This window comes from Varroa destructor, unplaced genomic scaffold (genome assembly GCF_002443255.2).
Source record: "Varroa destructor unplaced genomic scaffold, Vdes_3.0 BEIS01000001.1, whole genome shotgun sequence".
Taxonomy (NCBI): Eukaryota; Metazoa; Arthropoda; class Arachnida; order Mesostigmata; family Varroidae; genus Varroa; species Varroa destructor.
The window spans coordinates 10,035,407-10,060,915 of NW_019211454.1; the positions used below are offsets into that span (position 1 = coordinate 10,035,407).

Genomic DNA, 25,509 nt, shown 5'->3' on the forward strand with positions numbered 1-25,509 from the left:
AACAAGGCTCGTAGGCCCCGTTAGTGTTCAAGCGCATCGAGTGGCATTACAATCCTGAGTTCGCGGGGAGTCTAAATGGAGACCCCGGTTTGACCATAGATACTTCTTCTATACCCAATTCCTTATGAGCAATGTATACGATGGCCTCCACAGGAAGTGCGGCCTTTCTGAGCAGGTGGCCGTCTCACCCCACGATCAGCTAAGCATAACAATATAGGATACCTGCCAATCGCGTCAACGAAAAACAGGGAAGGAGGGCAGTCGAAACAATAGCTGTGTTAGATAGTTGCATGAATGCTTGATGGATCGGTAACTTGCGATTGGGATCTGATTTCGAGCCGATGCCTAATTCCTGTTGGCGGTATTGGCGATAGTGTAGGTAAAGGTAATTGCCATGCTAAATCAATAGACGTCACAGCAGACAGAAAAAGGGAAACAAACAGGAAGTCCATATTGATATAATCGTGCTATAGTCAGGATAACAGCGCTTATCTCATCTAAACATTTGTAGTAAGTATGTGGAAGAAGTATGTGGGAAAATGGGTTATAGGTTAATGTGAGCGCTTTTCTGGCACGTGGAGTCATCTTTCTCAGCCCCTACTGAAGTTAATCAGTACCGATGATTGGCTATCGGGTAGTAATTATCACTCTGACGCATATATATCTGGTCAGTATGACTTGGACGATTTTGAAAAGCTATGTAGAACGATCCTGGTCTTCGAAATGTCAGGTGTGCTTTTACTAAAAATAATCATTGATTTGGCAATCAGCATGCGTGAACAAAAAATAGCTACAGATTATAAAACAGCCTATAGATAAATCAGTATAATCAGTTGAACAAATTTCATTTGACATAAAACGTGAACCGTACATAGTGGTGCGGGTAATGCTGCAATATCTATATGAAGTGGAAAAGCTCTAGCGTAGCTATCGATCCAGAGTGCTTTAAATTTTTTATGTTAATTGGTATTATTGATTTCTAGAAGTTAATTGATCAAACGAACAAATTCTTGCCCAGATATTCTATGAGACACCGAATTACCATGTTTATTACCTGTTAAAGCTTTAGCTTACAGGAATATCTAGGAGGTAGCAGTTGTAAAATTCTACGGAATTTTCGTGCCTGTAGACTAGAGGTTTACTGTTGTTCGCCTGTCAGTTTGCTCAGCAGGTTACATAGGCATCTGGTATTCTGATATGATGATACACAGCGCACCGTCAAAAATCCCGACAAATTTTGTCACAAAATTAAGACTTAAGCATGCAATCATTTGTTTATTATCAGGACGGATAGTCGAACATGATGGCCAGATTTATAGAAAATCAACGTTGTTTTCGAATCTTCTTACGAAATATACGCTGGATACTGTTCAATACAACTATGACTAAGTATACTCCGAACGACTAATATAATGTGATGCGATGGACGACATTCTGCAAACTAACGTAGATTTTTCTTATTTTAAGTGTTTCTTCGAATTTAAAAAGTCAAAATAAAACAATAAAAACGATCGAAGAATAAGGGGGAAAAAAGGCAGCTTTACATCAGCAACTATTGAACTACAATGTTACTTCTTGTGCAGGACGTTTATATTCTATTTACTTTTATTTTTTTACAGAACAATAAAACAAAAGTTAATAAAAAATGTTTGCTAAATAGTATTGATTTAATTTTATTTTATGGAACATCTACATGAGGCAGTCACCCTATATGAGACAGTCACCCATCACATTTAAATTTGTCTTTTTTTTTATTATTTGGCCCTGCTACTTAGTTTTTTCCATGCTGGCTTAAAGTACTGCAGACGAAAATGTTTTGTTAAATATTTCGGTAAAAGCACCATGCAAAAACCAGGCGGATGTAAAAAGTAAGGGATTAGTCTATTGGCTCATATACCAAGTCTTCAATAATCCGTTTTTACAACGCCGCCATCTTTCTGCATTTCTTTAAGAAAAGCGTACTGCTCAGAGAAGAGTTACACTTATAGTCTGCATAGTTGTTTAACGAGTGATAGGGATACTCTAACAAAGATTTTCAATATCATGTTTAAAATTCAACCTTGGTTAGCTGAAAGTTCAGTCGGTAACAGTCTGAGAATCTGTATTAAAATGCGTTAGTATAAATTCACACTCTTGGACGATTTAATAGCATACTTTAATTAGCATGTTTGCGTGTACTCAGGAAGATGTTCCAGAAGATATTTCACAATTGTTTCGGACTTCATTGTTTTTGGCGATTGCAAAAACCAACATCTACTCCCCTTTTCGAAATTCTTGAATCCGTTTTTTGGTCATTATGAACTTGATGAGGAATAGGCGGAAAGTACTTGGAAAATACTGGTAAATATAATACAAAGTTAACAGAGGTTGCTCAGCAATCCAAAGTTCATCTAACGAATTGGCGATTCCTGTTACGATGAATTCGGCACAGCGTGAAGTATCCATCAGCCTTCTCTCACTGGCGTCGTCTACCCTATTATATCGCTCACCCACCTATAAATGAAAAAAGGTTTCAGATTCAGACAGCTGTATAGTTTGCATGTCGACAACGAGTGCCTCTCCGTCTTAATGTCTTCGACGACCCGATGGACGGCGCAACTTATAAGTTTGATTTTTATTAGCGGTACAGAGAACAATGGGAACAAACAAGAGCTCAGTTCGAAAGTAGTTTTTATTTCCTTTCAATAGACTTTACGTCAAGAGATTTAGATTGTTTTCCGTTTTATACCGTACGACCTAAGCTAATTTAACTTTCTGACCAGTAACGATGCGATTTTCACTTGTTCAAGTGTTGTCCAGAACTAGGCCAGTAGGCTAGCTACTAGCTTATTCTAAGGTGGCCAAGCTTAACGTTGACGAAAGTAAAATGAGTATTTGCCTTCCTTAAAAAATCGCTTAGGAGTTGCCAGTTCTGTCCATCAGGATAAACCATGTCTTCGTCGTATTTCCTTTATGGCTTTTCATGCAGATTTGTGTGCTTACTAGAGGTGGAACAGACTGCCGGACACATTTCAGATACAACAAAAGCGGTTCATTATTAAATGCAGTTTGTCTTAAGTAGTCTCACACTGGGGTACGAACCTTTCCAGTGAGTGCATTAGCGCGTAGATTGGATTTTACCGGTCCAGGACAGCCGATTGTGATTTTAATATTGGACTCGGAGCAACTGAGTTCATCCCGTAGTGTTTCAAGGTATCCGTGTAAAGCGTGTTTCGATCCGGCGTACGCAGCACTGAACGGTGATCCCATTTTGCCGGCAGCACTAGATGTAACAAAAAGCTGAGCCATATCCTGATCAGTCGATAACCTGTAGTCGAATTTTATAAATGAAAATTAAATGCTCCAAGTCAAACAAGTATCGTACTAGGCGAAAATTGCACAACACTTATCGATATTTCATCTAAAAACGTGCATCTCCTTCTCCATTACATACAAGCATCCGCGGTCATCATTACATGTTTTGAACTGTAGCCTGCCATTAAGTGGGCACATGAAAATTATAGATTCATGTTTGTTTACCCCTTCAGATAAAATACAAATATTTGTTGCAAATATACTTTCCTCCTTGCCACTCTTCTAAACACAACTAACGAAAATGTTTCGATCTTTGTCCAGCGTACCAGCGGCGAGATAATAAATATATCGAAATAGAGGTAAGCAGGTTTGCTACTGACCAATGTTTAACTGTTACGCGGCAAATGTTTGTAATGCCGAAGACGTTCACATTGAATAGCTCTTTTTCGATATCAACAGAACTGGAAACGAACTCCGCACGCTGAAGTTGGCCCGCATTGTTTACCAGCACATGCAACGCACCTAATAATTTATTGTAACAGAGAGTGAATAAAGAAGACATTATTACTGCTGATCGGAACAGACCAGCTGCTTCAAAACCCATATTGCATAACCAGGGTGAACGAGGAACGTTGTCAGTATTGCTTCAAGTCTTAAAAAGAAATATTCGTCAGTTGCTCAGAAATTATTTTATTCATTATGCAATAAATATAAATTGTCATCAGTATTTATTAGTAGTATTTCATTGTATAGAAAGCAATTTAAAATTTATTAATTGAAAAAGTAAGGATACCATATGCTATTACTTTTCTTCTTATTAAAATAGGCTTAAAGAAATACAAAGATTCACTTCTAAGAACGGCTGGAAGGGATTTTTTAGAAGGAGCATCGAAGGGCTAATCATCCCTTTGGGACGTCGGGGACCAACTTCGAATATATTTCGGGAGGGAAATCTCTTACTGACCAAGCAAATTAGAAGTATATATATCAGTATGAAGAATACTCACCAAAAGTTTCAATGACCCTGGTAAACGCCGCTTGGTGGCTTGCACAGTCGGCCAAATTAAACGGAACGCACAAGACTTCTAAGGCTCCCCTTTTCAAACATTCTCCCTTCACCCTTTCAAGGGCATTAGTCCGTGTCCCGCTGATTGCCAAACGGGCGCCCAACCTTGAGAAACTGTAGGCGATCTCCTCGCCAATCCCCGATGAAGCTCCGGTTATCCAGATTACTCGACCTTGGAGCGAATAGAATAATGACAATTCTTAATAACTCACATGACGACTATAGACAGTTTTTTGCTATTTATGCATGAGCGGGTGACTAAGGCAATTAGACAATGGTCTTCTGAGAGGTTCCTTTAGGCTTCTTAGACAAAGTGATGTCACATACCGACATATTTGAGTCAATCTTTTTTTTTCTGTACATAACAACTTATTAGACATTTACGACATTTATCTGCTTGTCGCATAAAATCAAGGAGTCAGGAGTTCTAACCCTGTATCTTACAGTAGACCACTACTCCTGAGATACTAAGATAGATAAGAAAAAGTTGGCTATTATTCGCATTATTATTAGGCGCAGTTTATACAGACAAATTCATAATCACTATGTCTTCACCGTTTTACTACGAAACGGCACGTTGGCACCTCTTACATGAAATATGAAAAAAAAAAACGTTTCTTCTAGATTCAAAATTTAAACAAACCTGATTCAAGCAGATCCAAGCAACCAAACTCCACAAAGAATAAAGAAAGCTGGTACAATACCCATTAATAAAATAAATGTGCACAGCAGTATACAGAAAATGAATTCTCTTTGAGTTAGCCAGCCATTCAATTTAGTAACTTCACAATATGGACAATATATAGGACGTAGTCTACTCCATCGAATAAACAAGCACTGAATATCGGCCAATCCGAAGAGGTACAATGACCTAGAGTTAGCACAACATACTACTCATAAATTCTAGTCCGGTCGTCAGTCGGAATAACATGAGAAATATGTATTTGTATTAGAGGCACAGTACCTCATACTGGGGTACGAAAACTCAAAATGGAAGCGTTCATCATTCCCTGCACTAATTTTACTAACCGGCGTATTTCTTTAAATTATCCTGACTGAATCTCTGGCAGAACAAGAGCGTAAGATCGGCGTCTGCACACCTGTACCACACGAACAGTAAAACCACCACTACAGTTGATAGTAATAGAAAGCAGAACATGATCGGGCGAGATCAGAGTAATTCACCGTAATCAAGTAAACAACGAACGCGGACAGCGGTTCATGTATCATTATTCAGCGATGAGAGCGATAGAAGTAATTGTTGTAAATATTAATTTTCTGAACTGTTTGTTAACTATCTAACCAGTGGAAGATTCGAATGATGAAAGATAGCCGTTTGTTGGTTTATTGGTGAGTTGCGTGACGCCGTTCCGCGCGTTTGTGAACTATCTCAGTCAAGCTCAAAATTAGATACGTGTGTCTATTATCGGAAAAAAACGCTGTACGAGAGCTCTCCCCCCCCCCTTCCTTTACACATCGTAGCCGGAAGATGTATAATTGTATATCATATATTGTCAATGACAATGGCGTTGTCGACTCCTATATATCACGCTAGGAATTAATCTATCTGATATTATGGTAAAAAAATTCTGGGAAGTACTAATATGCATACTTAGAAATCGTCGTGTTTCACTAATTTACACGTACTAGATAACACCACGTGGTGTACTAAGAATTGGATGTGATCATCAGGTTCCAACTAAATTAACTGTAGAAATAGAAAGATTCAACACTAAGCAGTAGCAATTAAATCCAATGGCATTTTTTTTTCTAAATTCCCTAGATAAGTAATGAATACTGTAGTCTCAAAATCGAAAAGATGCTTGTCTGTATAAAACTATGGCGGTACTTTAATAATACAGTTCTTGTTCATTGGCATGACCGCATATGCGGGCTTTAGTTTAAAGAAAATTCTCGATTGTATGGCCATCAGTTGTATGACGCCATTGTTGTTGAGGGCTAATATTCGAACCATACGATAAGCAAAAAAAAAAGGCGATACTTGTCTTGTGTATATATCGCTGAGTTTATTATTATATATTATAAGAGAGTATATATATATATATATATATATATATATATATATATATATATGTCATGGTTTGCATTGTCTGTTGATTTTATGAGCATTATCATATTTTCTTTTTCTTTTTTATTTTGTTTTGCTTTTAAAATTAGCCTCGTCACGTTCGATAATGCAATTTGTAAAAAATTATATACAATCAATAACATCATGCAAAAATGTTTACTCGCGGAGATAATTATCATGTGGCAAAATTAAAAAGCAGATAAATTTTTATCGAGTATTTTGTTTTTCTGTTTTTTGTTACTTTTTCGCGGTGCTGTAACGAACTATTTCTCTCTTTATACCTGGATTGAGCCACAGGCAGTGTCACTCCACTGATTCTTAGCGCAAACTCGGTTATAACAAAAAACCTTGAATTCACTCAGAAAATAAAAATCGTTCCGTTACATCAGTTATTGACGAGGGCTTTTTTTTTGTTTGGTTCAGGTTCTCGACAAACCACCCAGCGACTACGCTATGGCTCTGTTCTCGTGGGCATATTGTAAAATATTTTTGGTATCGATTTCTCGGGACTCTGCGTCCGTTTCGATTAAAAAAAATATTTGTATTTGGTTTATTTTTCCCGGCCCTACGCATTTTCCGAAAGTCGAGATTTTTCGGCAGATACTTTGCTGTTGTCTGACAAGCCTACATCTGATTGTATTCCATTATACGTTAAGTCGGGCGTCTACTTTAGGCCATGTAAATTCTTTGCTTTGTTTTTATACTGTTCTGACATCGAATTGCATGATCAACCCATGTGAGCTAAAGTAGCATCTAGGTATTCCTGTAGTTTGATAACCGCGTGCAATAATAAACCTTATGCCCCTTGTACTATTTCAATAACCAACAACCTTCCTCAGTTTTACATAGGTCAATGTAGAGCTCCGACTTTTGCGCGATTTCATTGATGTCCTGTGAAATCAACGGTTATTAATCAAATGTTATTATAATACCCTTTTGGTTAATACTGGGTTTTGTTAACTTAAGCATTGCGGTGCCTATTCGGAACACATACTGTAGCCAGCTTAATAAAGAAGTGAATACTTATTATTAACATGTTTTATTAATAATGAAGAAAGGAAAACCAGTCAGTTTAGCACAATAACGGATCCCACGCTCAGTCCTCAACCACGAGGGCGGATAGCCCATGCGGCGAAACTCGCTTTTTGCTTAACATCAGTAGATCCTTTCATAGATCTTCTTCTTTTCACATTAGTTATCATACGTGTATTGTAGTTCTATCTTCTTCGAAAGCTGTGTATGTATGTATGTATATATGCACTCATTGTCAAGCAGCTAGAGTTAGCGGGTGTGCCATTGAGTGTTAAGCGATATGTTCAGTATACGATGAGCATTGCTACTAGCATAATTAGCACGCAAATGACGAGGCGTATCTTCAGTGAACATTCTTCGTATCTCTTCTTTTCAGTGTATATCTAATGAAACAAAAACGCTCACATCTTTCTATTGGGCGAGCCCTTATGACAATTTTGGAGATTCTGTTCCTTTTCTATGTTCGTTTGAACGTTAAAGGGAATCGGTGTCGAAATAAAGACATCGTTATAATAATATTTCAATACACTTAGGCGAGGGAAGAAATGCGTTAATTTTTTTTTCCGTAATAAGGTAAGATTTTCAGTTTTATTCCTTAGAGCACGATCGACATTAATCAACAGCTTATGAATTAAGGACACTCGTTTTTTTGGTGTTTTTAAAATAAAGTATGCTTCAGAACACCTAATTAAGGTTATTGTTGGTGACGTCGTGCAACCGTATATTTGCAATTCCTTTTCACGGCCATAACAGGCTTATGTTTGCCGTATGTATGCCGACTTTCCTGGGTCACGTACTCTGCAGACGGTGTACGCTAACTAGGGCTCAGTCAGACACACATCGTCTGCAGCGGTCCTATGCGTCTCGGTCAAGCTTCAAAAAATTCTATCAGCAAACCATTAACTATCATATTTCCAGGCGAATGGTTATGCGTTTTTCACGGGTTTCTTCTATTAAGAAAAAATACTTTTTTAGCTATTCCATGGGCAGTTATACAGCGGCAATGAGTTGACACAGTGCCTTCAGCCAATACTGAAGGTTAGATATGAATGAAAACTTTCGATAGGTCTAGTAACTCTTAATAGGGGCAAGGCCAACTTAGGCACGAATAGGTGTGTGTTTATACTGCGATATAATTAGTGCCTCACGGATTTAAAGAGAAAATATTCCGGATCTAATAGAAGTGGCTCAGTATCTGCTCAAGTCAGTTTATATGAACCGCGTACTTCTCCAGAAATCGTTGATTCCGGCAAGTTTAATGCTGTTCCTGCCCTTCGCCCTTATCCCTGCTGGTGCTCCTGCTCCGCTAGAGCCAGCCAATTCGTTTCAGTGGTGTAAATGTCTATTTATTGAAATTAGTATTCCCACAGGGTGGCCTTAGCGGGGTCGGGTCCTCCAACTTTGAACAGCCCATTTTTCTCAGCTATAACGTAACATCCGGTTGAGGCAAGCTTGATGGCCAAACGAGATGGCTCGCGGAGCTCGAACGTGAATCCTTCGCTACGTGATTCCGAGTCCACGGTAATGCTCCCGTCATCAGCCACACTCCAGTAAGCATCGCTTGTTCCTGTTTTTAATAGCGACAACGACAGAACGTATATCCATTGCATTGTCAGATGGACAACTCATACATTATATGTGCACATTTAAAGATACAGATTCAAAGAACGATAATATCACCATTCCCTATTATAGCCTAAATGATAAGCTATCATGGATCATTAATAAAAAATATTTTTGAGCTAGCTGTGCTAAAAGTTCATGGATAAAATAGAATTAGATCTACAACTGCTTTCAAACAGTCAGTGTCCCCGAAATACTCAACTATGAAAAGTGTGAGCTTCGCGAAGACCTTAGGACGATGCTTCTTGTCTTAAAAGACCACATTATATAAATATAAGCATTTTAGTGAACCGGTGTTCAAGCAGAAGCCTACCTTTAAAGTATACGACACCCTTCTCTCCTCGTTCTACAAGGATTGTCTCGTACGAGCCCTTGTTACACTCAAGCTTAGCACTAGAGTTACTCTTGAAGCCAACGAAGCCCTGGTCACACTTGAGTACCAACATTGGCCTAGAATTATATAAAGGTCACGCATTTCTTATCATATGTCTCAAATGTTCTATTTGATAAATTTGGGAGAAATTGATCAATTGTCTTTGGATTATTATCATTTAAAACTAATCAGACGGACTACATACATACATACTTACCGGCTAATGAGGAAGAAATAAAATTTGACGTTCTCATCCTGCGCCGAGTCGGCATTGGCGTACAGGTGACCGGACTTCTTAATGGCCAGAAGCTTTCCATTGTTGGCAATAAAGCTTACACTACCATCGGTCTGCCAATCAAGTCGGAACAGTGCATTGCTAGAGGCGCGCTCCCCGCTCGCCTGGATACCGCCAGTTGGCTCAAGGGTCCAATACTTGTCCTGCATCGTACGGATCAACCAACGCTGGGTGGCCTTATCGAACTCGAGCTGGAACGTCTCATGGTCCGAGATTTCGTCCTGGTTCGCTGTCAGGTCGACACCCTGCTTTACCGAAACGAACTTTCCGTTCAGGGCCGCAACGAACGAAGCCTGGTGAAATTATTACGACAGATATAACGGTAAATACAAGAGGCGTTGATTTCATCACGTGAAGTTGCCAAAATCGACCTACGAACAACGATGAACTCGATAGTTGTTTTTTTTTTTTTTTTTTTTAATTACGCTGACGTTCTAATTAATCCCGACGGAAATTGGCAAAATATTTTTAATCTACCGGCTAAATCATTTAAAAATGCTCGACAACAAACCACTTGATGGGTCAGGTCATCGAAATGGCAGAAAAGCATCCTGATAATTTTCCTCCATCGACTGTTGCTTTTGTGATGATCAGCTGTAATTGGCGAAGATTCCACTGTGTTCCACTGTAGAGACCACTGTGTAACGCCATCGTCAACCAAATCAGCGCACTCATGCGGCGATACACAAATCATCAAGTGGCCTTCAGAATTTAAATAGGACAACGGGACTGCTTTATTATGTTTTTTTTTTTTTATTTATTATATATTACTCAATCGGGCACGTATCGAAAAACTTTGTGCCAATTCATCCTCCTTTTAGATTAGAGCTTATGAAGAGTCCTTACTTTTTAACGCCGTAATCTGTTCGCTCTATGGTAAAATTGGTCGGCTCTTTTATTCGGCGACATCATTTTTCTGGTAGTCAGCTTTGTATTAACGGTACCACGTCGACGTCGGTCAACCCCAAATACCATTCGTAGCCAGTCGTTGAGTTGTTACCTGATCTACCGTATGCCCATAAAACGCTAAGCTTTGTGCGTCTTTCGACAAACGTCAAATGACTAAAGAAGCAACGTCTGTAATAGCACTTAGTCTTTTTCTTACGCACGATAACTAAATGGCAGATTTGTACTGTGTGTTGTCGAGCACGAACAAAAACCCAATCATCATTTAGCTCCGAGAACGAGGCGTTCAATGGTTCTGGCTTTATTCAGTGCAGGTATCTTGCCCACTTTTGTTGTTTCACAAAATGACAACAGTCCAGCGATAGCAACGACATCATGATGCTGCTACTGTTAGCGGACAATGGCTCTTTTGTTCGTCGTGACTCAGCAGCTCCTAACAAAAACTAGCTAGGTCATCGCTGTACATGAGATCAGCAATTTCAGTAGCAGGAGTAACAACGTTTTTGTTGTCATCAAAAACTGGCTATCAATTCACAAGCATTCATTGACCCGACCGCAGAACCGCGCTATTCGAAGAGCTCGCGCAGATCTACGATGCTCAGTCTTTAACTAGTTATTATTCAAAGCATATTCATACGTAGTGCGTCAGTCTATGCCACTGCTCTCCAAAAAAAAACAGCTAGCTCCTATTAAATTGTAGGAATTATAATAGTTTATTAGTAGCGACTGTATTAGAACTACGTTGACATTATCGTATTGTTGAAACTTGGTTGAAAGGCCCTTCATATGCGCGGCGATTCTTGAACACAACAACATTTCTATTACGACAGTCCAGATCAGAAAGGAGTGATTATGACTCTTCGTGTCTGAAATTCTGTCTCGAGTCAATAGGAAGTTAGCGAATGACGTAGATATCGCAACCTCTTCAAACGATGGATCTCAATGTCTTATGTGAGCCTTCATTCAATATGTACCGGTTCATCCTACGTAAAAACTGTTTCATAACTTTTTCCCAGAGCTAATATCGGTCATTTCGTAGTACTTACCTGAGGCACGGAGTCTTCTAGCGAAAAGAGCTCGTCACGGGTGACGGTGTTGCTGCGGGACCTAATAACGGCGCGGCTACCGGTAGGCGACAGATAACCCATATTGGCATCTTTCAACGCCAGGAAACCTCCATGAAACTCGACGGCAAAAAGACAGCAGGCCTCGCATTTGGCTAGCAGTTTACCATCAGGCGACAGATATTTGTTATTGCCAGTATGAACAGCATATTTGCCATCTCGGAACTCGAGCGTGAAGAGCGTGTTCTCACCCCAAGGTGTGGTCGCATCGACCTGAATTTCGTCCTGCGCCTCGGAAAGCCGGGCGAACCTACGGCGACCAACTGATTTGATCGTCACCTACATTAGATTAAATAAATAGGAAGCACAAGTCTTCAAGTTAACAGTAGCAATTCAACAATAATCAAACAGCTAGAAAAAATATCACAAAGGAAGGCAGCAACCCCTATCGATTCTTTCTGAACCTAGCATTTACGTGATATTAAACATAGGTTTTTGAGATGTATTCTGATATTCGCACGATAACAAGATAGCGATTTGAGGAACAAGAAACTCCTACGGTGACGCATTGCCTACGCCTACCTGGGGCCTAGCAGCAAGATGCACTGTCCACAGTTCGGCGCTTGAGGGCGCCTTGGTGTTGCAGATCAGCTGGTCCCCGCTGGCACCAAGGAAGTAACCGCGATTCTCGTTTTTGAGTGCCCACTGACCTTTTGCATCTCCAGTCATGCTAATGGTAAATTTGGCACCGATGTCCTTGTCTTCGCTGTCACAGGTAACATTGCCAAACTGATCCACAGCGAGATACCTACAAGGACAAGTAGGATATCATTACAATCCAATTATCCCGCACCTGTGAACACTTGCAGACACTCACGTATCGTTACTAACACGTTACCTAGTGGGCGCAATAATAATGCGCCAGATGATTGAAATAGTGCCACTTCTATGTTAGCGGTTGCTGTTATAATTAGTCTTACTGTCGCTGAATCTGCCCGCTTTAAAGCATTATACTATTGAAACAAATTCTATAGGATATTAGATTAGCTACGCACGGGCAAAGAAATCTTTGCATTCATTGTCCTTCTCTTGGCCTTATTTGATTGCGGAGGACTCTGCCTTTAACTCGGTTTGCTAGAAATAGGTCAGGCTATGCTAACGTGAAATTCAAGAGCCTGAAACTTGTATCATTACAAAGCACTGCATATTCGAACTCGGAGAAAAATTTCTTGACATAAAACAGAATTGACTTCAGGTCACCTAGAGCTTCTTAATAAACGATGATATCTAAATTCTTCTATGAGGTTATTTTAGTCTAGATAGTCTGCTAAATTTAAGATCATTTTAGACATCTCCAAATAAGACATACTTTACACTTATTTGCACAACGAATTCTACAACGTATCTTCTTCGCGAAGTCGAAAGAAATAGAATTGCTCTATGATCGCTATTAGTCCTAAGGTGATTCTATTAGTTGGAAATTCGGCCTACCGTCCGAGGTTGCTCCTAAGGCAAATGGCCTCATCCTCTCCATAAGCCTCGAGTGTCCAGAGTTGTTTCTTTTTAAGCGCGACTCCATTTGCGTTCACCTTGAAGCCGAACGATTCGGCCGTTAGGTATTTTCCGAGCGATGCATTTATTAGCCCAATAGTCCAATTGGTCTTCTGGTGTTCACCGTTTAAAGCGGGGCCCATCGTTAGCGGATGGCCCTTGAGCAGAGTTCTGCAAAACACAGAAATATCATTGCAGTACTCTGGTCATGAGCATTTTAGATTGTTATTTCAACATCGCAGACACGTTCACAATTTCCCAGCACGGTTCATAGTGGCTATTTCGTACGACGACAACGGTATAGCGGCTTAAGGCAATGACTTCTTAATTCATTATGTTGTCGACTAATTCAACCCACTAGCGACTCATAGTGAGGTCCTACTCGTTACGTCGAAATGAAAACAGTGCTGAAGACGGCCGTAAGAGGACCTCTCAGTGCCGATTGGTTGAGCGCGGTTCTGTTGGAGCTAAAATCATTTTCATCCATCAAGGCCCGGCTGCACGAGACCGTAATGGTGCTTAGATAGATCGGTGTAGCTAAAATCAGCTAGTGACTTTTTCTTGTTTCAACAACATCTCTTCTCTTAACACATCTCTTCTAGGAGCAGCAGTGCTGCTCGTAGAAGGGATGTGGTAGTATCGAATGTGGCACATGGTTATAGAGGAAGCAGCGTTGTGATGGCTGCACCAACAGCTTCTGAATTGTAGTGAAACAATGCAACATCAGTGCATCCGCGTATATGTAGCTCTTTGAGCACAAATTTATTTTCATTTCATATTGTCAATGACACGTGCTATAGACACAAAGGAAGCTGCTACTGGTAAATAAAAACAATGGTAGATTCTTCCGGTAGTGCCACCTAATTACTGAGAGAGATTTCCGCCTGTTTCATTAGTACAATGTTTCTAGAATCGAACCCGGTTCGCGCACTGCCGAGGGCCCGGCTTAGATGATCCCGATGCGTTGCTATATCTTTCATCTCTAGTATTACGATAGGCTTTCGTGCATTGTTGTCAACTAGGAAAATAGATAGGAAGATAGGATAGATGTTTATCTATTCCATATGAGATATTTTCATAACTTGACAGAATTGATTTGGTTAATATCTTGATCTGAATTCGTTTTTCGAGAATTGTAAAAGAGATGTTTACTCGTCCGTTTTTGTCCCATTTTTGCGCGATGCTGCTTCGCCAACAACACAGGCGAAATCCGCAGACGCGTATCCAATAAAGCGGTGCGAAAAAAACGAATTGACCTGTGGTAAGTAAAGTTACCGCTAAACGATCCGACTGGTTCCTAGTTTTGCCGATTTAGGCAAACCGTACTCGTAGGACAAAAGTCACTGCCGCATCGATTGCGCTAAAAACTAAACACCTTACGGTACGCATCCAGCGCAAGATGAAAGTCAGCTTCTCCTACCGAAACAGCACAGCTTTAACAGTACAACTTGCCTCATTACCCTAAGTGCCAGATGCGATAATTTTTTTAATCAGATCATTACATATTATAAACACCACACACAATATTTCCCAACAATGGTCCAATGGCCGTCACTCGATTTGTCGCTAGAGCTACCTCTGCAATGACTTAAGTACGTACACAGTAAATAGGTGTATGGATTGGCCTAACGATATCACTTACTCACTTGGACCATTTGTTGATCTGCAAAGTCGGTCGTTTCGCAGTTTGTCATTACGTCCGAATTGTTTAACATCGGCACACAACCGTCACCAGCGCGAGGGCGACGTCGTCACCGCTAGTCTCTACCGAAACTTAGCAGTCACCGACGATGACAACAAACCGGGCAAGCGTCGGAGCAGTCACATTGACTGCAGCAACACCTGATCTGGTTTACCTACTCAGTCAGTCGTAACCGCTATAACGCTCATTTACACGGTGCGGTTGCTACGATGACGATGGCCGGTTTTGTCGTTCGGTGACATAGCATTACCCGGAATGCCGCTAAACAAGTACTGCTTAAGCACCCACGTCCCGAGACCCAATGTTGCCTGACTCTCGTGAGGAGGAGAGAGTACACGTGAACAGTGTTGCAACGTCAGAATTACCAGCGGCCTAGCGTAAAGTAGCTACGTGTGTTAGACATTACTCACAATCGAAGTATATACGGGCATATAAAATTAGTGACATCGAAACGCCGATTCGACTCCAAGTTTTTCTTGTACACACATAGACAGGTACACGTCCGTGTAGGGACAACGACAAAGACTTCGGCTATTGTTGACATCAGCTGATTGCCGTTAGAGGGGGTTCGGAGGTAGAGCCCGACAGCTGGACAACCTCTTAAAGGCCAGACGCCACCCTAACCTATCTTTGACTCTGGCTACGGAGTTATACGGAAGGCGTCGGAAAAGCTACCGCAGTTGGGTAGCGATTTTACCGCGCCAGCAGCATCGCTCAGCGACATTCCAGCTCAAACAGCCAGAACGTGTCTGAGCGGCCCGAAACATCATTTTATTTCCTTTTTGACGGTGCTTGCGCTGGGGCGGGCGCGTGATGGGGGAAGACGGGAGTGCTTAAGAAGCCTTGCCCTCTGAAGCGACGAACTGTCTATTTTACGATACTGCTACAACACTATCATTGTTATTTTTCTCACTATTATGCTCGTGATTGTTATAGCGTGTTCCTCCTGACTATACGTCATGCTTCGTTGTCTCTTCGAGTTAGGTGTGACCAAGTGTGGCTTGCCTCAGGTACAACGATCCATAGTGGCAATAACTATTGCCAATAGTATGGCAAGCTAAAAAATATGACACGATCAAAAATGACGAACCAATTTAATATTAGCTCGCACAGGATCCCGTGATGTGGCCTGTGATAATATGTTTGAAATCATCGCAACGTTGCTTGCAACAACGGCAGCAACAAAAGGTAACTGTATGGTATTCTTCTTGAGTAAAGATTTCTCCCAGCTATCGCTTCCCGCAGACGTTCGTCTGATGACGATAGTAGACTTGCAAAGCGGCACAAAAGCTTCACCTATTATGCAGATACGCCGCTCATGGTGTGTCAACGAACAAATGTAGAACGATAAAAGTCATTTATAAATCGTAATATTATGTTGCTATTGTATTTTATTTCAGTTGACTTTGCTGCAATAAAGTGATAGAATGAAGCTGTATCTGACGCAAGTGTTAAAAAAAAAAAAAAACAAAAAAAAAACGTTCACAATACGCCACGCTAAGAAAAAGCGATCTTCGAACTTTATTGATTGAAAACAAATGCAGTTGAAAATGACGGATCGACAGACTCTGGTTAGCGTAACTGCGCTAATAAGATACTGACCCATAGCTTTTCTCGTAATGACGTGATGCGGAGGCGTTGTGCAGCTCTTCAACGTAGGTTAGCAGCAAGTACCATCGCGAAGACTTGGCTGTAGGCCTTTGTTACTCTTTAGTACATTTAGTTAAAGTATACATATGGGTATCTATTCGGGATCTATGTGCACGATGTAAACGTTGAACGTTTCAACAAATTTACTATTTTAGCATACGTTTGTTTTCCTATTTTAGAAGAACGGCTTGCGGCTATATCTAGGTACTAGGAATGAAGTTAACGTACGATACGAATAGACAATTTTGGTTTACGGTGTTGATCAACGCAGCATTTGTAGACGTTCGTTTACGTTGCCGAAGCTTCACTCGATGTTTTACGTCGGCAAAGCACTGACATGGATAGTAGATACCAAATGACATCCGCTATCACTCGCCGCCCAATTCGTTTATTTGTTCGCCTATTTATTATACATTTCAAAAATAAATCCAGGCAAGCGCTCCTGTCGATGCCGTATCCGTCATTTCATAGGAACTATGGCCTGTCGTTTCAAAGTACGATGTCGTTGCAGTAAGGTTTAATACAGAGATAAAAGTGTAACCGGAAAGATGTCCGGATTGTCTCGTCAGCTGAAAGGCTAGATTTCTCCAGCACAGCGGTCGTTGCTGCCAGCTACCATTAGATAATATTCGCTCGTATTCCAACAGTACATGATAGTACTGTGATATATTTTTCCTGGTTTGATATAATATTGGAAGGCGTCGTTTTACGTTATTGTATCACGCAGTCATACGAATGAGCCAGGCCAGACGATGCACCCTCTACACGTGGGTGGGGACGGTCACCTTGTCTATGGCGCCCCGATAACGATCTGCGGGTCAAGAGTGATATCTATCTGTACGCGTTGAAAACTCAATCATCATCGCAATGTTACTTAAGTTGAGTCAAATCAAGCCAATGCGACTACAGAAGCCGATGGTCGGCCAGTCGGCATCGGGTAAACTTCTGCGATAGCTGCTTCTCCGACAGTAAAAATTAATGGGCCCCTATCGACAGGGAAAGCTGCATGCCGCTTAGTATTTGCCAGCAGTAACAGCAGTTCATACAATAGAGTTGTTAGCCACCCATCCAGGCGGACGTTGGAAACGAACGTAGGGTTATGGAGCACAGAGACCGATCCAGAATCACCGTATATTCCGATAGCCCCGAAGTTAACTAGAATATAACATAATGACCTTAATAATAGTGATATTCATTGTGTGTACGGTTCAGGTATGCTCCAATAGTGACGACAATCCCAGCTGAACAGTAGCGACTGGGCAGTTGGGATGATAACGTGACAATGGTCCCCTTTGATTGGGACGTGGGGCCAAATTCGTGATTCAATCTTACAATTACAGTTCACAGATATTGTAGTGCTTACAAAGCCAGTAATTGCCAGTACCACTAGGCGAACCGACGGGCGTCTATAGACGTTGTCATTACCATTGCTAGTTAGTCCATTGTGAGATGAAAACCTTCATGAAAAAATAGGCGATGCGGGTTCGGACCTTCAGCCAAACTGCAGTTCCTCACGAACAAGCATATGTGTGTATATAATAGTTCGTGCGGCGGCGCGCCATGTGGTATTCACCTACCGATTGTAAACCAAGAAGAAGTGATCCCGCCAGGTCAATCAACCACAACAGAGAAGTTTGCAGGAAGGACGTCTCGGACTTTTCGCTAAAAAAAGTATTAATCGGCAATGGGACGAGAGATCTAAGTATAACATAAAGTAACAAGTCGATGTAAACGATCGGTAACAGTATTTGCCATTGTATGTGTACTGCTAGCAACTATTGTTAACGTTATCTTCGTCAAAATTCTAGTAGCACGATAATTGTTATTACCATTATGGTTGCATTGTGTATACTTTTTCTTTCGTCTGCTGCGTTCGGTGTCATGTCACCGCTATAAACATATAGTGCTTTTGTAGGCCACCGACTTTATTAGGTCCTCGATTAACACACTTTGGTATTGGCCGAGAAGCAGTCTCTACCACTACTATCGCCAGCCACAAGGAAGCGTTATAAATAAACACCAACTGCTCCCAACGATGATTCGTCCTTTCGCCCCTGGCTGAGTATCTTCTCGTGAGAGAAACAAGACAATATCACATGAGTACCAGGAGCGATTGCTGATGACGAAAGCGGCCAACAGCTACGCCGGTTACTGACCGACGCTCGTCTCAGTCGATTGTGGAGTGTTGAGAATATTGAGAAAATCAGGGGTTGCTTATCGTCAAGACCCCCGATTACTACCACTGCTAGGGTCGACCAAAGCGAAACGCCAGCCACCGCCGTTGCCCGATTATACGAACGGCAGAGAATCCCCAGGCGGACATAGCATGCCACGGGTGAGTAGAGAATGAATGAATGAAGAATAGAATAGGGCCGGTGGTCTGTGCTCCCTACGTGTTTATGGGACCATGAGCGCTGGACTCCGAAAACAGTAACAGCATCAACTGATGGCTGCTTGTAATGGTCGCGGCCCTCGCTGCGTCTGTGCAAACAGGAAATAATCATCTATTATCATCATAACGGAATATTCTGTATGCCACCTCGAAACAACTCAAGAAAAAGTAAAATATTATTTGTCTGGATATGTACGTACGTACGTACGTACGTACGTACGTTAGCGTGCGCCTATCTGCCTGTCGGTCTATAAACGTGTATGCGTGTATCCCATCCTGTGAAACATTCTTGCGGTAAACGTGCTGAAAATCCACGCAGAGGGACTACATAAAGAAGACGATTGACATGCATTCCACATATAATAAAATGATGGAGTTATATTGGTAAATTTTCACACAGTCTAGGAAAAAGCGACCTCCCGCAACAGTGCAGTAGCATCTTATAGGTCTTCAAAATTAAGATGTTTTATCGTAAGGACCAAATAACGAGTTAGGGTAGTTCCTCTGTAGCAATTCAATAGTTATATCAATACGGTCTCTACTTTTGAGTTGCTCACATGAGTACGCCGTAATAATAATAATTATTATAATCACATATCCATGTGGAGTCGTCTGTTTTTCTGTATAAAATGTGCTGGAGCAGATTTGTCTCGTCGCAAGTTCATTGCTTCACCCTGACTAGTCAATGAACGCGAAAGGCTTAGTCGTTTTTAGGCTCAGTTTCCGATTCTTGCAACCGATTGTTACAAAGGTCTATTTAGACTAAGCGTAAGGATTCAAGGAGCTGCTAGCTTCCAGATATATTATATTAAAGAAACCTGAAGAATATCGTAGCTTTTTATCATCATGAGAACATTAGTCCTTGAAACTACATTGAAAATTCCGTGCTGTATCTATGCTGCCAATTCATCGCTGCCAATGGTATATCTGGTACGATAGTGGGTTAGCATGTACGCACGAGACCTGTTCTGCACACCTAATGTTTGCATTTTAGTTTCGTTCTATTAACAATTCAATTCATTAGGGTCTTGTATTAATTCCGACACCGGTCTGGTAAGATTTGCTTTAAATGACAAGAAACTATGTCGTGTACTCGTTCGTAGAAATATGTTTGACAGGATGCTGGTATCAGCTGAGGAGAAATTGGGCAGCATGGGCCTGATTAAGACGCATGTGTGATGCAAACATTTGTCCAGTACTCGGCCCGTCAATAGCATGGTCTTTCTCCACGTTGCGAACGCTTTTTGATAATATAATAGTAATAATAATCATTCTCTGAGCGTTCCTTGAATTCTTGGTTTTGACTCGATATCTACGCATAAAGATAAATCCCTTTCAGCAGTGATCAGATTTTGCAGTAAGCGGTGTTTGTCTTCCCTCAATCTCTCTCCGTCATGCGGCGCTCAGCAGCGTCGTCCTCCTTGATTAGTATGGGGGAAACTGTAGTGGGGGCCATTTACGACGGTGAACTTGTGTCATTTCAGCCTTTTGTTTACGAAGGTATTCGTACAAGATACAAATCGCTAGCAGATCGTTCAGTCGCCTAGGGATGGATGATGGCAATATTTCGGTGACACGATAATGGTTTTACCGGCTGAACACGACCGTTGCTGGAGCTGGTCTGGTAGTAGCGACGTGAGACGTCTAGTATTTCCGCGTTCTCTTCACTAGGTTAGCCATTAGACCGCGTACACAGCGTATGCTTTATGAACACTTAAAGCATGCATTCGGCGTGGATCAAACATCAGCAAATGTGTCTCACGTTATCGCAACTTAAAGGGAAAGAAGGTCTCGGCCGAACGTGGTAACGACGACGATCCCAGTAGCAGCGATTCAGAACTGACCATTAAAATTCACAGCAGCGACTAGCGAATGAAGCGTAAATCCGTCAAATTTCTAGTGTGGTCCTAAAGCCGCGTCCATGTAGCCGTGAGCGCCGATTTATGCTATCCTAATAGCTCGATGATGGGCTTAACTGTGATGTTGATCATCTGACGCGTATCCATTTTGCCTTTACATGGTTAAATATATTTAACTTTAACAACAGTTGTAGTGGGACAGTTCCTTGTAACGGTCTTCGGCACTGATTACGATTGCCTTTGTATTGCCACTCTTATATTACCTACCTGTAAGCGCTGTTACACGTAATTGCGAGAAATAGATTGTTCCTACGGTTTACTTAACTCGATCTCACATTTACAGTTACCTATTCAAATGCTAGCACAAACACCCTGTAGGTCGTCGCAGAGCGATAGTACACTGAAAACAATTTTGTACCAACCCAAGCACAATTTTACATACGTAAACGGGACGCACACATTTATAATACTACTAAGATTAAATGTAATAATGATCAATCTAGAGCAGCACGTTGGGTCGGGCTGCGCTGGAGTCAGCCTCGACTTTCTCCGACAGACCCAAACGGGTGCCTCCCAGTCACACACTGGACGAAGCAACTGACAAAAGGTCTTTCTTCCCTGCCGGCTTTTTCAAATAACACTATGGTAATATTGGAAAACCGTTCGCTGGTCGGAACCAGATTGGCCAGATCAAATATGAAGGCCCCGTCTAGCCTCCAGCCGCTGCTGCTCGTGCTGGTGCTGGCTGGGTGTAGCGACAGCAGCGACGGTGGTGGCGGCGGCGGCGGCGGCGGCGGCGGCGGCGGCGGCGTCGTCGTCGTCGACGACCATTTCTTTAGTGAATGGAGCACCGGAAGCGAGAACGCTGGCTAGTTTTGCCAAGCACATGCTTTTCCAGCCGAAACCGCTTCCCTGCACTGAGTAAGTGTCTTGCTTTTTTATGGTCGAACATTTATGTACGTATGATGTTACGTAGCAAAAAACAAACGACTAAATATAGATTCCTGACTCGTTTGCGTAGAAAATGCAACAGTCATAGTGTTTGTATCCATTAGTTTTTTTCTTTATGTTTAGACTTACGAAAACGTCTACGTCGGCCAGAGTCACTGGGAAATCAAGTTGGTACGCGCGCAAAAGTATAAAACACATAGAGAAATAGGGTATCTCTTACTTAGGTTCGCACTATTTCTCAACACTGCACAGTCCATATATAATATATATTAGAACTAAAAAACGTATTGCGCTAAAGCGGACTACAATGTTGAAATAACGAGCAAACGCCTATAGAAAAGCGGGAGGGTGAGAGACGTGTATGATGAAATATAGAACACGTATCTAGCGAGCGCTGCTTGTAAAGGAGGCTAGGTACCTCTTTATTTGTTCGATCGGTTTCGTTGGCATCTTTTACTCTTTGAGCGCAGACACGCATACTCGTTTCCACCCTGCTAAACTAATGAGTATAGTGGCGTTTTAATTATTCTTCTCGCCGGGTTATCCTTCCAACATTCGCTTATCATTCTACTTTTACCACCGACACCCTGTTCGCTACGAACCCTTTAGTCATGAGATTTGTAGATATCACCTAGGGATTCCTCCTTTGTGCTGTTTTGTTATTTGCCAGCAATACGACTTCGAAATGTCGCTTTATATCCAAAGTCTAGAGATATTGTTGCCGGATCGCATTGACAGACGACAGAACGCCAGAAAGCGTCAGAAAAGCTCTCTGACGACAAGGACCATTCCAGTAGCGTGTGCTTGCCCACCGCCAGCCAGCCGGTCGGCGGTCGGTCGGTCGGTCGGTCGGTCGGCCGGCCGGCCAGCAACAGCCACGCCTGAGTAGATCTTTCTTCGTCCCTTTTCTTCTCGACACTGCACCAAAAGCAAAATAAATCTACTCGTTGTTCTTTATCGCTTGTCTCTTCTTTCGTATTCTTCTCTTTTGAATCTAAGGCAACCGTCATTACACGTATTCTACCAGGTAACTTTTAGTTTCGGAGACTTTGAACGGTCGCCCCTAGCAACGCAGCGACAGCACTTTCAATACACGAGCAAAAGCGGTACCTCTTGTTTACAGCCGCAGAAACATGTCCTGTCAGACAGCCATGTGCCTCCTGTGCAATTTTTTTCTGATTTATTAACAAATAAGTGGGCGAAAGACGTTAACCTCTCAGGAAACGCGCGGGGTTTCGCTTGTTGTCACTGTAAAATTAAAAAAAAATCTCTTTTTACCCTTTTTTATCATCACCAGGTGACGGTGCTGTTCACATACAAGGCTGCACAGGAGGAGGTGGAAACGGTGTATGAAAAACAGAAAAAAATAATTTAACGACACCAAACGAAGTTCTGGAGTACTCTATATAAGTTGGTTGTCGTAAGTCAATTATATTTTAAGATAATTATTTATGTCAATAGTTCTTTGCTATACAATTTATTTTTTTTTTTCAAAATTGTCGTGAGAGTCATTTTTGAAAAATCTCCTTGCAGCTAACCTACGCTGTAACCTTTGTTGTATTCAAAACGAAATAGATCGCAGCGTCATTTGGTGATAGGCAGTGGGACGTATTTCAATGAAAGCCGTTGGCAAAATGGTCTTATGACTATCCTAGAATCTATGACTGGAGCAGCTTTGGACCATGGGACGCTCGGCTGCAAATGTAGTGTTACTACAATAGGAAAAAGTGGATGATAAAGGACATGCAACGCTGGCAACACCTTGCAGCAATCCCTTCATTATCTACCGAGGATTCATTTTCCGATAGCTCCAGCGTTTGGTGACAATAGAGTTATTGGACGCAATGGAACAGCTGTCGTGTCAACACGAGCAGCAGCAGCAGCAGCGGCGCCATAGCTCTTGTCGTCGTTTGTGCATTGAACGTTCGTTTGTCATCTGCCTGGAGGCCTATTCATAGAACGAGGAAAAACACTCTCGAGGGGTGTCTCATCATAGAAGGACATTATGATGGGTACTGTCACGTAACGGGTTACGTTTAATGACGGACTGGCCCTTTTAATCCAGTCAGTTGGTACTTTGAGCGGCCACTTTTAGTACGTACGCCTGTCTGGCGATCTGTAGATTATTACTACCGCGTAGAATAATAAGAATGAAGAAATCGTAGAAAGACAGCAAGGGAATGGGGCTAAATATTAACAATGCCGACCGGTGTCTTTACCTGAAGCGGCAATTCAGTTTAGACAATGGTTGTCTATGGTTCTTAATTACAGCAAGAACGTTTAGTGATATTCGCACAGGGTTACCTAACATTACGGCCAATGATGCCCGCATTATTATATATATATATATAGTAATATTATATATAGTAATATTAAGTTCAAACTTCCATTGTGCTAGTTCAGTAATAGTGTGTTATAACGCCTGGACAGAAGACCTCGTGCCGACAAAACAGGCAGATTCAGCGCCTTTAAATCACTATTGTGTATGTTACAAGTCAAGCTGTCTTTAACAAATCGATTCCTTTAAGATCACTACTATTATTTGAAACGCACTTCCATAACAGGTACTCACTAAAGAAAGACAAGTTTAGCTCTTGTAACTATATCACGTTTATCAGTTACGTGACCAAATTTGTCCGACGAACGTTGATGCTGCCGTTAGTACTGAGGATGATTGTAGCTATCCTCCTGCTTAGTAACAGCAAGATGTGTTGGGGGTAGGTAAAGAAACGTTCGTTCGTAGCGTTCATCTAGAAAGCATCTCATGACCGGGCATGAAGAAGACTATTTAGAAAATTTTACCAACGGGAAAACGCTGCGAGCGTTTGAACGAAGGCAAAACGTCACACCGATACTGGCGCCGAAGATATGTATTCGAAACAGAAAAACAGAACTGTAGAAAGGCCTAAGATTATTAATCTTGTACCTTTCGGTTAAGTTTCTGTGAAAACGAAAATACATAAGAATATTTTCTGCGACCATGTATCATAAACACATCCGATACATAAACGCAACCTTTCTTACAAAAAATGGAAGTTGTATATAATTATCAAATAGACCTATTTTTCTATTGCACCGAGAGCATGAAGCAAACAATATGATTCAGCAGAAACATGAGGTTTATTTTACCAATAAAAAAAAACTAAATTTATGACCAGTTTCTTTTTATGTTTTTAATTTATGATTTATTCTATAAAGTATTCATATTGATAACATTGTTATTATCATCGTTCCGTTAGTATAGTACTACAGTTATCGTCGTTGCCTCTGCTGATGGGTCGGTCCGCAGACTATTTTTCCTCTTGAGAAACGGGTGATTGAAAAGACTCCGGCTCTAGCTGTTTTGTTTCCGCTGCATCGTCGCCCCCCGACCCATTGCTATCATAAATGGGGCGTAGAAGATCAGCGAATAGATTATGTTTTTGTTTACGCGGGCGTTATTGAAATCAAATCTGTCTTCGATCATGCTCGAGAGTAACGAGAATGAGCTCTAGAAATAGCTGCTATTTCAATGTAATACAGTGGCATTACAGAGGTTCTGCTACTACTTTTGGCCATTTCTGTCTATCATCCGCGGTAGCAACGGCCGTCTAGAACATCTTTCTTCAACTCTAACCATGGTAGCGAGCAGGCAGATCAATATTTTCACACACATGTATATA

The 25,509-nt window shown here is 41.4% G+C and overlaps 2 protein-coding genes and 1 long non-coding RNA gene across 28 annotated transcripts in view; 1 reads left to right on the forward strand and 2 right to left on the reverse strand.

Moving 5' to 3' along the window:
• Positions 1-1,657: 1,657 nt before the first annotated feature.
• Positions 1,658-5,736, reverse strand: LOC111242853 (dehydrogenase/reductase SDR family member 7-like). The gene is made up of 5 exons (XM_022787747.2): positions 5,390-5,736; positions 4,302-4,532; positions 3,675-3,816; positions 3,082-3,307; positions 1,658-2,493 (listed from the first exon to the last, which is right to left on the reverse strand). Exons 1-5 carry the CDS (start codon positions 5,517-5,519, stop codon positions 2,254-2,256), a joined length of 969 nt encoding a protein of 322 aa, XP_022643482.1. The 5' UTR covers positions 5,520-5,736; the 3' UTR covers positions 1,658-2,253.
• A 1,736-nt stretch (positions 5,737-7,472) lies between these two features.
• The window catches only part of sn (fascin domain-containing protein singed), a 53,185-nt gene continuing 35,148 nt past the window's right edge, over positions 7,473-25,509 (reverse strand). For 5 of the 15 annotated variants that reach the window (XM_022799452.2, XM_022799700.2, XM_022799201.2 and 2 more), the window contains exons 2-7: positions 13,234-13,464; positions 12,325-12,550; positions 11,725-12,081; positions 9,695-10,065; positions 9,418-9,554; positions 7,473-9,048 (exon numbers count right to left, since the gene is read on the reverse strand). In XM_022799452.2, coding sequence (XP_022655187.1) covers positions 8,837-9,048; positions 9,418-9,554; positions 9,695-10,065; positions 11,725-12,081; positions 12,325-12,550; positions 13,234-13,436 — 1,506 coding nt within the window. In that variant the 5' untranslated portion in view covers positions 13,437-13,464 and the 3' untranslated portion in view covers positions 7,473-8,836. Of the gene's footprint in view, positions 9,049-9,417; positions 9,555-9,694; positions 10,066-11,724; positions 12,082-12,324; positions 12,551-13,233; positions 13,465-14,568; positions 14,718-14,745; positions 14,766-14,935; positions 15,081-15,405; positions 15,540-21,163; positions 21,497-21,976; positions 22,138-22,265; positions 22,313-25,509 lie in introns of those variants that run through there. The other 10 variants (XM_086977770.1, XM_086977774.1, XM_022799540.2 and 7 more) reach the window with 10 other exon arrangements.
• LOC111248276 (uncharacterized) overlaps positions 16,044-25,509 on the forward strand; it is a 43,219-nt gene continuing 33,753 nt past the window's right edge. Inside the window, exons 1-3 of one of the 12 annotated variants that reach the window (XR_015319389.1) lie at positions 16,044-16,183; positions 23,145-23,267; positions 23,423-25,008. This is a non-coding gene — a long non-coding RNA (uncharacterized LOC111248276). Of the gene's footprint in view, positions 16,184-16,395; positions 17,116-17,192; positions 18,981-21,706; positions 21,818-22,517; positions 22,805-23,144; positions 23,268-23,422; positions 25,009-25,509 lie in introns of those variants that run through there. The other 11 variants (XR_015319390.1, XR_015319385.1, XR_015319391.1 and 8 more) reach the window with 11 other exon arrangements.